General features: G+C 42.6%; 1 protein-coding gene and 1 long non-coding RNA gene across 2 annotated transcripts; one reads left to right on the plus strand and one right to left on the minus strand.

Moving 5' to 3' along the window:
* Nucleotides 1-1,387: 1,387 nt before the first annotated feature.
* Nucleotides 1,388-7,837, minus strand: LOC139543614 (uncharacterized). The gene is made up of 2 exons (XR_011668740.1): nucleotides 6,940-7,837; nucleotides 1,388-2,394 (listed from the first exon to the last, which is right to left on the minus strand). It is a non-coding gene; the product is annotated as an uncharacterized lncRNA (long non-coding RNA).
* Nucleotides 7,838-9,533: 1,696 nt separating this feature from the next.
* nrarpa (NOTCH regulated ankyrin repeat protein a) lies at nucleotides 9,534-14,403 on the plus strand. Its single transcript, XM_071349874.1, has 2 exons — nucleotides 9,534-9,686; nucleotides 9,865-14,403. The coding sequence occupies exon 2, from the start codon at nucleotides 10,319-10,321 to the stop codon at nucleotides 10,655-10,657; it is 339 nt and encodes a 112-aa protein (XP_071205975.1). The 5' UTR covers nucleotides 9,534-9,686; nucleotides 9,865-10,318; the 3' UTR covers nucleotides 10,658-14,403.
* The last annotated feature ends 1,171 nt before the right edge of the window (nucleotides 14,404-15,574 follow it).

Consider the following 15,574-nt stretch of genomic DNA (forward strand, 5'->3'; position numbering starts at 1 on the left):
TAGTGTATTAAAGTAGTCAAACGTTTAGTATTTTGGTCCCATATTCCTAGCACACAATGACTCCATCAAGCTTGTGACTCTACAAAATTGTTGGATGCATTTTGCAGTTTGATTTGCTTCTGGTTTCAAATTATGTCGTGTTGAATAGAAATGAATGGTAAATAACGAATTGTCATTTCGGAGTCACTTTTATTGCAAGTAAGAATCAAATATGTTTCTGAACAATTATACATTCATGTGGACACTACCACGATTACAGATAATCATGAATTTATCATGAATAATGATGAGTGTGAAAGTTAGAGGCCTTAAATAGCATGCCTGTTTCATATATGTTCTGTCTCTTATCTTCGACTATACAGATTGAACAGTGGAAGCATTTCAGTTGCTTAACTATTGTTTGTTGAAGGTCAACATCTCGTCATCAGTACAGATGCTGGGCACTGTAGTTGCATGGTAAGAACGAGTGTTGCATGCACGCGAGTGTTGCATGCACGCGAGTGTTGCATGCACGCGAGTGTTGCACACAACGATACTCCTGTTAGAATACCCCCGACCCCCAAAAAAGGTTGACCTCCGCTGTTATTGGTAATGGTGAGAGGTAAGCATGTTTTTGGGGGCATGATTTTGTACCTCTGTTACTGATCACTATTCAAGGTCCTTCATGCTTTACATAATCATGGTAGCATCCACATTCACGTAGAAGTGTTCAGAAACCTATTCTATTGTAAAAGTGACTCCAAAATGACACAATTCATTAGTTACAATGTATTTACATTGGACAGAACATAAATCCAAACACAACCAAAACAAACTGCAAATGCATCCAACAAGTTTGTCACGGGCTTGTTGTAGTCATGCAGTGATCGGAATATGGGACCAACATACACAACTTTTTACAACTTTATTAGAACTGAACGGGCGGCACGGTCAGTGGTTAGCGCGTTGGGCCAGTAACTGAAAGGTTGCTAGATCGAATCCCCGAGCTGACAAGGTAAATAAGTAGTTGTTCCTAACTGACTAGCCTAGTTAAATATAAGGTTACAAAAATGATAATACCGATGACACCATCGAATTTGCGGACTATGTAGGCTACATTAAGTGTTTTCATTTCTACGGTAGAACAGATATGTATGAAAATACCCTAAAATAAAAGGTGACATTCTGTACTGTTGCATCATATAACCCATGTTATCTCAAATCCAAAATGCTGGAGTATAGAGCCAAATTAAACGTTTTTACTTTATTGTATCTGTCTGGCTATGACCAATGTAGGTGATGCTAAAATCCCTAATTTGAAGATGCAAAGAAATATCCAATATGTCGCCTCGTAATGAATTAGACTCCATTTGCACGGGGGAAAGCGGAGTTAACACTTCAAGCGGGCAACAATTTGACCAATAGTTTATTCGTTACATTTCAGAAGGCGATTTCCTGTACTTCACAGTAGCACTAATTGTTCATTGGCAATTTGGCCCAAAGAATGTGATCAGTATGTCTGGCTAAGCCTCATTCAGTAGAGAGAAAATAGACTCGTTGAAAGAGAGAATTTAGGTCAAATCGGGATTTGTTCTTTTGTAGAGAAAGCTGGTGTTTGGATCGGGAATATAATCTAAAACAGTGCATGCATGGCGCGTTCTCGTGGCTTTACCGAATTGACTGTGACAGAGGTCTCTGTCCCATTTAGTCAGTCTATTTTTAACTTTGACATGTTTTAAAGATGTTTCAATGAACCCTGAATAGTAGGTTCGTATTTATTTATATTTTTCACCTTTATTTATCCAGGTAGGCCAGTTGAGAACAAGTTCTCATTTACAACTGCGACCTGGCCAAGATAAATCAAAGCAGTGCGACACAAACACATAGTTACACATGGTACAAACAAATGTACAGTCAATAACACAATAGAAAAGTATATATACAGTATTGAAGCATTTAGCCCCCCTACAGTATTATATTGTTATGTTGGCGTGCGCTCTCCAGCCCTCTTGGAATAATCTGCCTCCTGGCAGTAGGCTATTTGTACGGCTGCAGGATTCTATCAAGCCCTGGCCGCGCTGCGTATAGTAGCTGCCTGCTCGCAGAGCTTTTGCTGCACTGTTATTTGATCCTCGCTCTTTCTTTGCTGGGAAGAAAAGCTCGCCTCTTTCCCACGCTCCTTGAACACGTGGTGCTGTAATGAATTGGATTCCCGAAGCCCCTCCCTCTGTTGAAACGTCACAGCCCGTTCGACAGAATCCCAGTGATGTGAGTCAGTGGAGGCTAGGGGCTCCTCCCGTCCTGTCTATTCTCTCTGGCCTCGGCGCCAAAACTCTACACGACGGCCTGCCTGCCGGCCTGGCTGGCTGGCTTCAGTTTGTACACATAGCAGCTCACGCTTTTGTGTTTTCTTATCTGTCGTAGAGAAAGAAAGAAAAAAAATGTTTATCAGCAATAGAAAAAACGTATTTATTTCCTCCTCATCTTATTATAGACCGTTCAGACGCTGCCCGTTTAGAAGTCTGAGAAGTAGGAATGGTCATTAGGCTGCTTTTGTTGTTTTGGCTGCTCTGGCTCGACACCCTCGTGAAATGACGGCCTCCAATATGGGAGATTAGAGGTGCGCTACAACCACCGACACATTGACACATTCTTCTCACTTTTTGGTTTATTGATCATCCTCTGGAGACCCCTGATTCTACTTTACGCGCGGATCGCTCACGGGTTTTGTGTTGGGGGGAAATGCTACTAATGACTGGAATGGTGGTGTGCGTTAAAATGACGATTGAATAGATTTCATTCCAGTAGATAACATCTGACTCTGAATCAAACGAATAGTTCTTTGTCAAAGCGTTTTAGAGAATATGGTGGGCAAACAATGAGACTACTCGTTTTTAAGGCGTGATTAAAAACACGACCTTACTTTTTAAAATCCAAACATGTATCCAATGTTACTGTTTGAGTGCTTTAGTTGGCTTCATCGGAAGAAAATAACGTTTGAACATTTTCCAGACTTCAACTGCGCCCTAGACATGCCAAGTAAGAGGAGAGCAAATGCCACATTTTGAGAGAGCTTGGCCAGGGAAAGGCTCCTGCAGGGTTCTCTGCAAACGTTTTCCACCTGGCCAGACACCACTTTCTGATTAGCAGACAGATGTTCCCGAGGTGTTTAGGATCTCCCCTGGCTAGTTTGGGGAGCTCTATGACCATGGGCAATGGTTTAGTATTGTCTAAAGGTGCCTGCCTATTTGGTACCATGGCATTAAATATTGCTAAAATAGGCCTACATGCCACAGACACTGCAAAGTAATGTATGTAATACATTTTCCAAAACTAGGAGTGCTAAGGTCAAGGTTATCATTATTGCCTACATTTGATTTTGATATTCGTTCTGTCCAGGGGCACAACTTTCACCGGGGAAGGGGGGGACATGTCCCCCCCACATTCTAAAATTGCATTTAATTCCACCCCAGTTTTAGCATCGGAATGTGATACAAAACGCAGCACAGTGTGCTTTGGGACTATGTGGACGCCTCCGAGCGGTTGGGTAGGCCTGTTTGGTGTGTTTATTTGACTGGATTTAGGACCATGCGGACACTACACAGACAGGCTGACAGGCTGACAGGCTGTGTGAAGGCAAAGCTTCAGGAATGCTGGCTGGACCAGAGTTGAGCATGGTTCAGTGTGTAGGGTTGTGCTCTTTCACCGAGTTGTAAAGGGTAGCAGGACAGCAACTAGCTACTCTTTAGTTGACTGATGTAGCTGGCAAGGTAACTGCTGTTTAACTTAACAGAAAAAAAAACGAAACTAGTGTTTATTCGCAGTGCTGAGCTAGTATTGTAACTGACATGTAACGGTAGCTAATGTTTCATCCCCTCTCGACTGAGGTGAATGAATAAGCTACGCTAGTGAGTAGCTACTACAGCCAGGTCAGCTCTAGCCTCTAGTTATCCGTCAGATAGCGATATGAGGTGGCTATTATTATTATCTGACAGCAGTTGTTTGTATGGAAATGTTATATAGCCTTTGTTTTGTCCCGTTTCAGAAGTAAATGAACTTGGCAATCTTTCACCAGTTGATGTACCGTTAGAGAGAGAGAGCTGGGCAAAAGTTGGCTTTTACAGAACCCTGTCTTTCAAAAATAATTCACTGTGATAGAATGTTTATTTAAATTGGAAATGTTGTGCATTTATCAAAATCCCGTCAGATGTGTCATGTTAACAAGATTATTAGGGAACTAGTTTTTCTTGCAACGCATGTAAATGTTTAAGTCAAACTATTATATTAATCTGACTATTCATGAAAATCATCTTATTGTATGCGATCTCAGTGCCGTCGGTGTTCCTATTGGTCTGTCACCGCGATCAGCTCGTAACACCAGCCACACCACTCGATAAATGCTCATCATTTCAGACACTGCCAGAACTTAGTCGGAGCCTACGACCATACAGTGGGTTAACCGCCTTGTTCAGGGGCAGAAGGACAGATTTTTACCTTGTCAGTTCGGGGATTTGATCTTGCAACCTTTCGGTTACAAGTCACTAGGCTACCTGCTGTACTTAGTGGTACTTAATCGGCAGGCCTAGACCCTGTCAAACATGAACGAGCCAAGACGTCCGACAATTGTTTATGACTTAAGAATTTTCCCACAAAGTGAACATTTTGTCTGGGACAGCAAAATCGTGGCATAAGATGACTAAACTGGTACAGTCTGTGCGGGCCTTTAGTTCTTGTTGAGCCAGAACCAGCGGCACAAGTTTAGTTTTAGAAGTGGGGGGACATATTTCAAAATATATATATTATTATATATTTTTTTAGGGAGTAGATCAGCTTTAATATTGCAGAAAGATTGTGGCTTCCATCAATGTAATTGTCTGCATTATTTCCAACCCCCCATATATTTTATGGTAAATATATTTTTTTCAAATATATTTTCCTTTATTATTTTCCCCTAACCCTACCATCTCTCCCCTAATTGGAGTAAACGAATGGACAACAACACTTAGGCTTCTACTTCTATTTTATACATACTAAACTCAGCAAAAAAAGAAACGTCCCTTTTTAAGGACCCTGTCTTTCAAAGATAATTCATAAAAATCCAAATAACTTCACAGATCTTCATTGTAAAGGGTTTAAACACTGTTTCCCATGCTTGTTCAATGAACCATAAACAATTAATGAACATGCACCTGTGGAACGGTCATTAAGACACTAACAGCTTACAGACGGTAGGCAATTAAGGTCACAGTTATGAAAACTTAGGACACTAATGAGGTCTTTCTACTGACTCTGAAAAACACCAAAAGAAAGATGCCCAGGGTCCCTGCTCATCTGCGTGAACGTGCGTTAGGAATTCTGCAAGGAGGCATGAGGACTGCAAATGTGGCCAGGGCAATAAACTGCAATGTCCGTACTGTGAGACGCCTAAGACAGCGCTACAAGGAGACAGGATGGACAGCTGATCGTCCTCGCAGTGGCAGACCACGTGTAACAACACCTGCACAGGATTGGTACATCCGAACATCACACCTGCGGGACAGGTACAGGATGGCAACAACAGAAATGTTCAGGTCTCTCCAGAGATGTTCGATCGGGTTCAGATCCAGGCTCTGGCTGGGCCACTCAAGGACATTCAGAGACTTGTCCCGAAGCCACTCCAGCGTTGTCTTGGCTGTGTGCTTAAGGTTGTTGTCCTGTTGGAAGGTGAACCTTCGCCCCAGTCTGAGGTCCTGAGCACTCTGGAGCAGGTTTTCATCAAGGATCTCTATGTACTTTGCTCCATTCATCTTTCCCTCAATCTTGACTAGTCTCCCAGTCCCTGCCTCTGAAAAACATCCCCACAGCATGATGCTGCCACCACCATGCTTCACCGTAAGTATGGTGCCAGGTGTCCTCCAGACTTGACACTTGGCATTCAGGCCAAAGAGTTCAATCTTGGTTTCATCAGACCAGAGAATGTTGTTTCCCATGTTCTGAGAGTCTTTAGGGGCCTTTTGGCAAACTCCAAGCGGGCTATCATGTGCCTTTTACTGAGGAGTGGCTTCTGTCTGGCCACTCTACCATAAAGGCCTGATTGGTGGAGTGCTGCAGAGATGGTTGTCCTTTTGGAAGGCTCTCCTATCTCTACAGAGGAACTCTAGACCTTTGTCAGAGTTACCATCAGGTTCTTGGTCACCTCCCTGACCAAGACCCTTCTCCCTCGATTGCTAATTTTGACTGGGCGGCCAGCTCTAGGAAGAGTCTTGGTGGTTCCAAACTTCTTCCATCTAAGAATGATGGAGGCCACTGTGTTCTTGGGGACCTTCAATGCTGCAGACATTTTTTGGTACCCTTCCCCAGATCTGTGCCTCGACACAATCCTGTCTTGGAGCTCTACGGACAATTTCTTCGACTTCACGGCTTGATTTTTGCTCTGCCATGCATTGTCAACTGTGGGACAAGTCTCTGAATGCATTTATTAGCCACTATAAATACTAAGTTACACAGTTTCTTCTGATAACAGTCTCCAGTATCAACATTTCCAAACAATCAAAAACATCTGTAGACATGCTGAGATAAAATAAAATAACAAGACCACAACACATGCAAATATGTCCCTTTCTGTGCTTTACACCTCCAGCAGAATAATACAATTTCTAAGTGCATGATATTTAGTTTCAATGGCATATAGTATGTTCTATGGATGGTCTTAAACTGCAGTCATTTATGTCTGAGATTATAAGAACATAACTGGGCATTCTAACATATCTGTTATATCCATTCATCATCATCAATAGCGTCTCCCAGGTCTTCCTCACATTTTTGTTTTACATGTCATCGGGAAAAGCCTCTACCAACCCTTGATACAGTTTGGAAATCAACTTTGGAGGTTTGTCAGACTGCCTTAAAATAGCATCTGTCTTGTCCAGTGTTTGCTGGACAGAGAGAATAAAGTGTTGTATCTGCAAAAATTCACCTCACCTCTGTCACAGACTGGTCTTCTCTGGCCGCCTGACCCTGCTGAGATCCCTGTCACCATCTGTTCCTCCTAAAATGAGGCATGACAAAGAATTACCTTGGTGTACATTTATACATTATATCATCCAATAATAGAATAAATGGTTCAACAATTGAAATGACCATGATTCCCAGATCCCAGACTGTAGCTTTACGCTTAAGCTGACGTCCTATATCTACTGTAAGATGGAAATTTGTATCATTCACTGAATATACTGCCAAATTCTCCTGTGCTCCGTAGACTGGTCTTCCCTGGCTGTCTGACCATGATGGGAATTTTCCCACTCCTAAAAGGTAGGCTATAAAAATACCTCAAGAGTAAGTGCAAGTCTCTCCAACTATGCTCTCTTCAAACTACATCTAGCATATTGGCTAATATAGCCCAGTAATACAATGTAAGGGCCATGTGAGAATCTCTGGTAGTTTAACCTATTCCTTAAGGTATTTTTGAGCATTTTATGACGGATGACCGTTCAAAACGTATTTTCTCAGTCGGAGATAGTTTTTTTTCTGAGTTCCCAGTTGTCTTGAACTCACTGAAGTCTGAGATTTCCCAGTTCCGAGTTTCCAGTTGTTTTGAATGCCGCAGAAGTCATGCTGGATTGACAGCATGGCCAATGTATTCAACCTTTTCTGGCCCATGGTTTTGCGTGTGAATGTTTATGCTTTTAAGCTTGGAAAAGAGAACCTTAAACCCAGACTTGGACCACACACCCTCCGCACCGAATAACAGGCAGGGGAAGCAAAATAGTGATTGCTTTGCCACACTTGCAGTTAGTCACCGATTCCCTCCAAACCACTTATTGTTGCATTAGCGATTTCCAATTTGTTGTGTAATGTTTATGTCCAATGGCCGATGAGCACCGATACCTTTTATCTATAATTTATCTTCATATGACAAGGATTGAAAAGGATTTACCAGTAGATTGTCGACATGATTCAGAATTATGACTGCTTGTCTAGCTTGCTAGCTAAAATGTTGAAAGTATGATGTTGACATGATCAGTCCAATCAAAGCTAGGGTAGATATAAAGCTCTGCCCCACCTGCCCTGAATTACTAGCATAGCCAATAAAGTTATGAGTTGTTTATTGTTTGTAGACTATATACATGTTCCTTGAGCAATTCTGGTAGTGAGAAATTATGCCTGTGTATCAGATATAGGCCCCTTTAACTGAACACAACATAATGAGTCATCACCGTGGGTACATGCACCAAATGCACAGTTGAGTGCGTGGGAACCTGTGGACAAACTGAAACGGCTTCACTTTGAAAAGACAGGGTGGTTCGAGTATCACAGATCGGTCTATATGTGTAGGACTCCCAGGCTAGTGAAGCTATAACGGTGTGGTTTCCATGCCAGAGTCGTGTGAGAAGAGCAAGGCGCGAGAACAACGCACAGAATTGCAGCCTTCCGGTTCCCACGGTAGCTATGCTGCTGCTGTGGAACTGCATGTCATTCTATGCACAGTGTCACCTTCACTTGCAAAAGGAAGTCGCACAGGCTTTTGTTATTTGTTAAGTCCCATTGCTTCTTGTCACTTTAAAACAACTGGAATATCCGCGTTGCTATTTTCGACGGCTCGTAACAGCCACGGAGGTATCCCTTGGCTTGGTTTTATGGAGGGGGGTTAGAGACTAGACTTGTGATCCGGTCTCATTTGCATTTGTTTTTTAAGAAGTTAAAGTGGACATTTGTTTTTCTCTGTCCAATTTGAAGTGTGTTATTGCCAATAAATATCGTCATGCGTGTATGTCTTAATAAAGTAAACCTATGCGTTTTTTTTGTCACCCTCTTTCATATCAGATACGGTATGCCTAGTATACATTATCTGATTGTTTGAGATAAAACGAACAGAGTTTTAGTTTTTAGTATTTTATAGTAGTGACTATCGGAAGCATATCATATCTATTTTATGTGTACAATATTCCATGAACAGATCTATTGGCACAATATTTCATTGTATAAACCATTCGTGACAATCCCTTACTACATAAAAAAAAGTGTTTCAGAGAAAGTAAGGCATAGTTTTGACACAGTAGAAAACTACACCTCGGCGTCGCTAGATCGTAACTTTTCAAACCTGAGCCTGAATGAAGATACAAACATCAAAGAGGACGCATAACAGGTCCTTTACAGTTCAGTAGTGCTCCTTTTGTTTTTGACTTTTTTAATCTGCTCGTCTGTGGTTGAACTATTCGTCCATCGACATAATACGTATTTGGAACATGCATTATGACTCCATGCGCAGGAGCTGCTCAACAACTACAGCATTATATTGCTTTACTCTGCATGTTTTTCTCTGCATTTTTTCACGACTATACTCCCCATTTGAGTCACGTCTCTCTTGTGAGTGAGTTTCTCTCTTGAGTGAGTAAAAAAAAAAGAAAAGACAATTTTATAGATTCCGCTTGATTTTATTTCTACGGGACATTTGGTTCCAAGAGACCACGCCTTGCTCTACGGTTTCACGCTTCTAGACCCTCCCTAAACGGACCCAGTAGCCTATTACCTCCCTCGGTTTCCGCCCATTTCACAAGAGTTGATTCTATTGTGTACCATTGTTATGCAAATAAACGACGCGTAAAATATCCCCATCGGTGCGCACTGTAGAGCAGAGACTCACTGGGACCGCACGAAGTACACGCAACACGGGGCACGCGGGGGAATTTCATACTACGTCGCCGCCAGGATCCGTCCAATTCTCACAGGCAAGTACCAAAATATATTATATTTAATCTACAACATAAATTATTGGATTTTGTATCTGAACCTTATGTGTAAAGTGTGCATAAAACGTGTTTTTGAACGTGTCGATGTTGGAATGTAAACGTTGGGGAGTATAGCCTTGTTCAGTGTACTTATATGGATCGTACCTGTCTCACACAGCTACCCTTGCCATACGAACTGCCGCGACTCCAGGATCCTGCAGGGTAAATTCACCGCGTTTGGAAGATACTGATACCGTGGCTGTTCTTCCAGTATCCCAACAGAAGAAAGGTTTCAACTGTCGCTCGGCTCCCATCTCTGCAGTATAGCCTATACTACCTGGTGCTGCTATTACAACGGACGCAAACGAAGACAAGAGGAGACTAGGCTACACATTGCGACGTGATTTTGGATTTCGCAACCATTGACAACCTTTTGCACACCAAGTGTGTTATTTTGTCTATGTCCTGTTTGGGATATATTGTGTTCGTATTAAATTATCTATAGCATACGATAAAAAAAGAGCCTTATAACTGGTAGTAATCCAGTATTTGGGCACTATTCCCACACCAGAGACTCATACAGTGATTATCACATAGAACGACACAGGAGATATACCTATCCCGGTTTCACAATGAGTCAGGGGGATGTATCAACTTGCTCAGCGCCTCAGAGAGTATTCCAAGAGGCGGTGAAGCAAGGCAACACAAAGGAACTTCACTCGTTGCTCCAGAACATGACAAACTGCGAATTCAATGTCAACTCCTTCGGGCCCGAAGGACAGACGGCGTTGCATCAGTCAGTCATCGACGGGAATCTCGAACTTGTAAAACTGCTGGTGAAATTCGGAGCCGATATTCGATTGGCGAACAGGGAAGGGTGGAGTGCCTTACACATTGCCGCTTTTGGAGGACATCAAGACATAGTCCTATACCTCATCACTAAGGCAAAGTACTCTTCTGGCGCACGGTGATCTGCTACACTGCTGTCAGGTAAACACACGGAAAGCCAGGCTTTTGTAAACTTGCGTTTCGATCTGTACATAGTTGTCCCAAATTATAGCCTAAAAACACACAGTAAATTACCTTTCATCAAAACCAAACAGGGTCTCTCTGACTCGTGAGTCAAACACCACATGGTTCTTGTATCTGCTTCAGCATGAATCTTGAAAAAAATAAACGCCATTTTGGTGGGTTGGTACTAAAGCTTTTTGTCTTGAATGTGTATAATAGATTGGGACATATAAAAATAACTAAGCCGGTGTTTGGGTCCCGAGGCCAGATAGCAGCCTAGTTTTACGCGGCGATAGACGTTCCATCTTTCTTGCCGCTGTTTCATTGAAACGCTTCTTTATTGGGCTTTGTTTTGATGTGTCGACCTGTAGCTACGCTGTTCACTTGTAGGACCCTTTTAAATTATTTGATATACTAAAAGATGGCACTTGATGCTGTGGCTGCATGCTGGAATAGCCTATACGAAAGGGAAGACGATGTGGGCACGGGGGAATGAATGCCATCATCTATTTGGCTTTAATATTTCATTTTTAAATTAAAGGATTTGATCTATTTCAAAGTGCGGCATTATGATATATCCAATTTGCTTTTCCAGATGTGTATTCATTGTAACAGCAATGTACCTAATGTTGTTAAGTACTGTACACAATAGCTTTACTTTGTTTCTTTATATATATATAAAAAAAATAGCTAAATGCGCTCTGCCTTCATCAAACAGGCTGCTTGGCTGGCATCAACGTATTTTCAGGCCAGTGCGACCAGTGTCAATGGTTAATGTACTATTAAACCGCTGCTTTCGCTTTGTATCAAAACGTCAGGAAAGTCGCATTTGGAATTCACTTTATCTCCTTTCAGTATTTTAACGAACAACACCCTGGTCATCACTGTGAATACAGGCTGGGTTCTATTTATGAAGGTACATTGAGAAGATGCATTTTGAATATGTTGTGGTTCTTTTTTCTCTCTCTCTCAAATCAAATCTATGACGTTTTTCAATATTTAGGGTGACTTATAAAGCTGCTTCAGACTCTCGTATCGTAGTATAAACTGTCCCGTGTGGAGATCCCGTCACGTCCCAATTAGCCTAAATTTGTCTGCGCTGGAGAGACTATTCTTTGTCTCTTATGAACTTCATGTTTTGTTTTCTTTACCAGCTACCTCGACTGTAAAGTATTCAAAATCATTGGACTCTTGCTCACTCCACAACACTCCAATACAGGAAGTCACACAAAGATTCCTGTAGCCTGTCCGCAACCTGGTCTAGGCCAACATAAGGAGCATACTCACACAGACATTCAAGTAGCAGATACTTTGGCAGTAGGCCCCAGGGCAATGTTATTCAAACCACAGATTTCGGCTAGGGGACAACTATGGTATTTGTTCTGCAAATCAATAATGACTATTTACAGTTTCTTTCTCATCGTCAACGGGGACAATGTATTTCCCACACTACTACCAAATTGTAATGTGACAAGCAAAGGGGTTTGCTTTCTGTAAAGGTATGGTTGCAAACACACATTGCAATTTTTTTAATTTAAAAAAAAAATCAGTGAATCGATTATATCGCCATTCTGTTTGAAGTTTCTATTTAGTCACAAAAATTGAATTTGATTGCATAACTTATAAATACAGGGAGTTTTATTGCACAAAATGCGGAGGCTTTTAATCCCCCCCCCTGGTGCTTGTCCGGGTAACTGCAGGAGCTGAGGCTTATAAATAGTTACTACTGAGCAGGAGTATAAACCTATTATTAATCAACATGACTATTGCAGGATATCAAAAACAATTGGTTTAAGAAAAACTGCCTGCTGCATTTTGAAAGTCATGCCACCTTAATACTTGTTTCTATGCTGCTTGTATGTTACTTTTTTCATTTGTGTTTATTTTTTATTTCACTCAATGGCCAACAGTGAGTGAAAGATATAAAAAGCCCGATAGCATCACAGTCATTTAATGAGAAGCCGTGTGCGTGTGTGAGAGTGTACATGTGCGCATGTATGTATGCATGTGCACGTGCTCACGTGTGTGAGAGTCTGTGTGTGTGTCGCATACATACATCTGACCGTCGTGTCCTGAGCGAGCTGAGCTGTCCCCCCTGCTCCTCTCCTCCTGCGTGTGTGAGGCCTGCTCCTCTCCTCCTGCGTGTGTGAGGCCTGCTCCTCCTCCTGTGTGTGTGAGGCCTGCTCCTCCTCCTGTGTGTGTGAGGCCTGCTCCTCTCCTCCTGTGTGTGTGAGGCCTGCTCCTCTCCTCCTGTGTGTGTGAGGCCTGCTCCTCTCCTCCTGCGTGTGTGAGGCCTGCTCCTCTCCTCCTGCGTGTGTGAGGCCTGCTCCTCTCCTCCTGTGTGTGTGAGGCCTGCTCCTCTCCTCCTGCGTGTGTGAGGCCTGCTCCTCTCCTGCGTGTGTGAGGCCTGCTCCTCTCCTCCTGCGTGTGTGAGGCCTGCTCCTCCTCCTGTGTGTGTGAGGCCTGCTCCTCTCCTCCTGTGTGTGTGAGGCCTGCTCCTCTCCTCCTGTGTGTGTGAGGCCTGCTCCTCTCCTCCTGCGTGTGTGAGGCCTGCTCCTCTCCTCCTGCGTGTGTGAGGCCTGCTCCTCTCCTCCTGCGTGTGTGAGGCCTGCTCCTCTCCTCCTGTGTGTGTGAGGCCTGCTCCTCTCCTCCTGCGTGTGTGAGGCCTGCTCCTCTCCTCCTGCGTGTGTGAGGCCTGCTCCTCTCCTCCTGTGTGTGGCATTGTGTTGCGACCTTGGTCTGCTCTGCCTACCATGAGTAGAGGGACATCAGGGAATAAGGACTGTCCTTCCATATACCTGGAAAAACAAACTAAAGCAATAGAAAGAAACATCAAGGCATATATTGGTATTAGCAGAACGGAAGAAATATGCATCGCTGGTCTTAAACTTGATTGTTTTTTTATATATATATTTGTTTAATGTTGCACTGATGACTGTTGTTGATTTGGCTTTTTATCAAGTCGACATTTAATTTTTTTTCTGAACAGAAAAAAAGGAACACAACAAAATACTATTGTATAAAAAAAGGCTCCAGGTTGTTATGTCTCTTGTTTGTTAACTTTGTGAAACATTGTTTTTGCAAAGGTTGTTTGTATCTCTGTGATCGGGTGTATATATATGTATATATATATATATATATATATATATATATATATATATATATATATATATATATATATATATATATATATGTATATATATATATATATATATATATATATATATACACTGAAAAAATATCTTGGTGCACTTTCTTTTTTGAAGTGCTGTCCTCCTCCTGTTGTTATGAAAGTGGTAAAAAACATTTGATGGTAAGATCATTGTTACATAAAAAAATGCACGGTGTGTAGTTGTTCTACTCAACAGTGTCATAACATTTATGGCCCAAGAGTGGACGCCTGGCTAGGTGTAAATGAATGAGATAAAGCGCTGACATTTTTTTTTCGGGGGGGGGGGGGGGGGAAAGGTCTGTTTTTGTTAAGCTTTTTTTTTGAGCGACACAAAAACAAATGTCGTAAGTTTCTTGAGTGATGCAGTTGCTCCATCGTGTTTGATTTTGGGTGTGATTTCATTTCTTTTGTATTTGTTTGTATTTCCTTTTTGAACATTTGTAACACTGTGATCGTGATGATGTGTGAGGAACTGAGTGCTGTAATATTTTTGTACGTTTGTGTACAAGCCAGTAAAGAAATCATTAAACTCTCTGTTGTGTCTATGCATATGTTTATTTTTCCCTACTCCACCCCCAGCCCAGGCGGGCCATCCCACCCTGTTTCCCGTAGAGAAGAATGGCGAGGGGCACAGACCACCTCTCTCTCTCCCCCCTCTCCCTCTCAGACCCAGCCTCGCCCGGATCCCCATTCTCTCCTTTTGTCATTCAGTCGGCCTCCTTCTTTTCACATGCTGGATAAAAGAGCTATGCACAGGATTGTGGGTAGTTCTGGTTTAAGAGAAGGCAGGGTTCCCTCCCCAGTGTGTGTGTTTGTGCACGTTTTATGTTACCCTCTCTGTGTGTGTGTAGACTGGGGCAGGTCCCGAGCTCAGCTCAGTGGCTCTGCAACACCATCCATCTTCTGCTTTCTGTTAAACCCCTGTGCACTCAGCCTGTTTCTCTCTCTCTCTCCCTCGCTCTCTCTCCCTTTCTGTGTGTCTCCTTTCCTCGGTAGCTTTACTCCATTACCCAATACTTTGCATATACATACATAAACCTGTTTATGGGCTTACTAAGGTGCTTGTTTATACAAAGTTGAAATGCATACAATTTCTGAAGTCTCAGAAGATGTTGTCTGCTATGCTCATACAACACTGGAGGGTAACAACATAGTCATGCATGTCCTCTGTAAGCAAATACTTACACGTTTCCTTGAGTTTTATACTAGTAGAGTGCATAATTATAGAGGTGTAATAAGCAACGGTTGCTCTTAGACTTGGTCTGATGCCTATAGACTCATATCTGCCCATTGCTTTTAAATGATCTGGTACTCTGTCTACGTGCACGGTGTGTAGCTCTTGATACATGTGAAATAAACCCGGATTACTAATGCTTTGTGTTAAAGGACCAAACTCACCCCTGCTGTTGGCTTGAGACCACATAGTGGCTGCTTGTCCTTCTATTCTGCCTTCCCCTCTGTCTCTCTCTCCCTCCCTCTCACTCTTTCTCTCCCGCTTGCACCCCCTTCTCCCTCTCTCTCTTGCACTCTCTATCTGTGTTGCTCTCTCCCCCTCCTTCTATTCGTCTCCTTCGCTCGCTCTCACTTCTGCAGGATGTTTTTGTTGAGTTGAATTTCTATTGTCCGCCGGCTGAGTTGGCCACTGTCCCAGAGCAGAGCAGCTATACAGCAGAGCAGAGGCCCGGTAATAGATTCTTCATGTGCC

The sequence above is a fragment of the Salvelinus alpinus genome, chromosome 18 (genome assembly GCF_045679555.1).
Source record: "Salvelinus alpinus chromosome 18, SLU_Salpinus.1, whole genome shotgun sequence".
Lineage (NCBI taxonomy): Eukaryota > Metazoa > Chordata > Actinopteri > Salmoniformes > Salmonidae > Salvelinus > Salvelinus alpinus.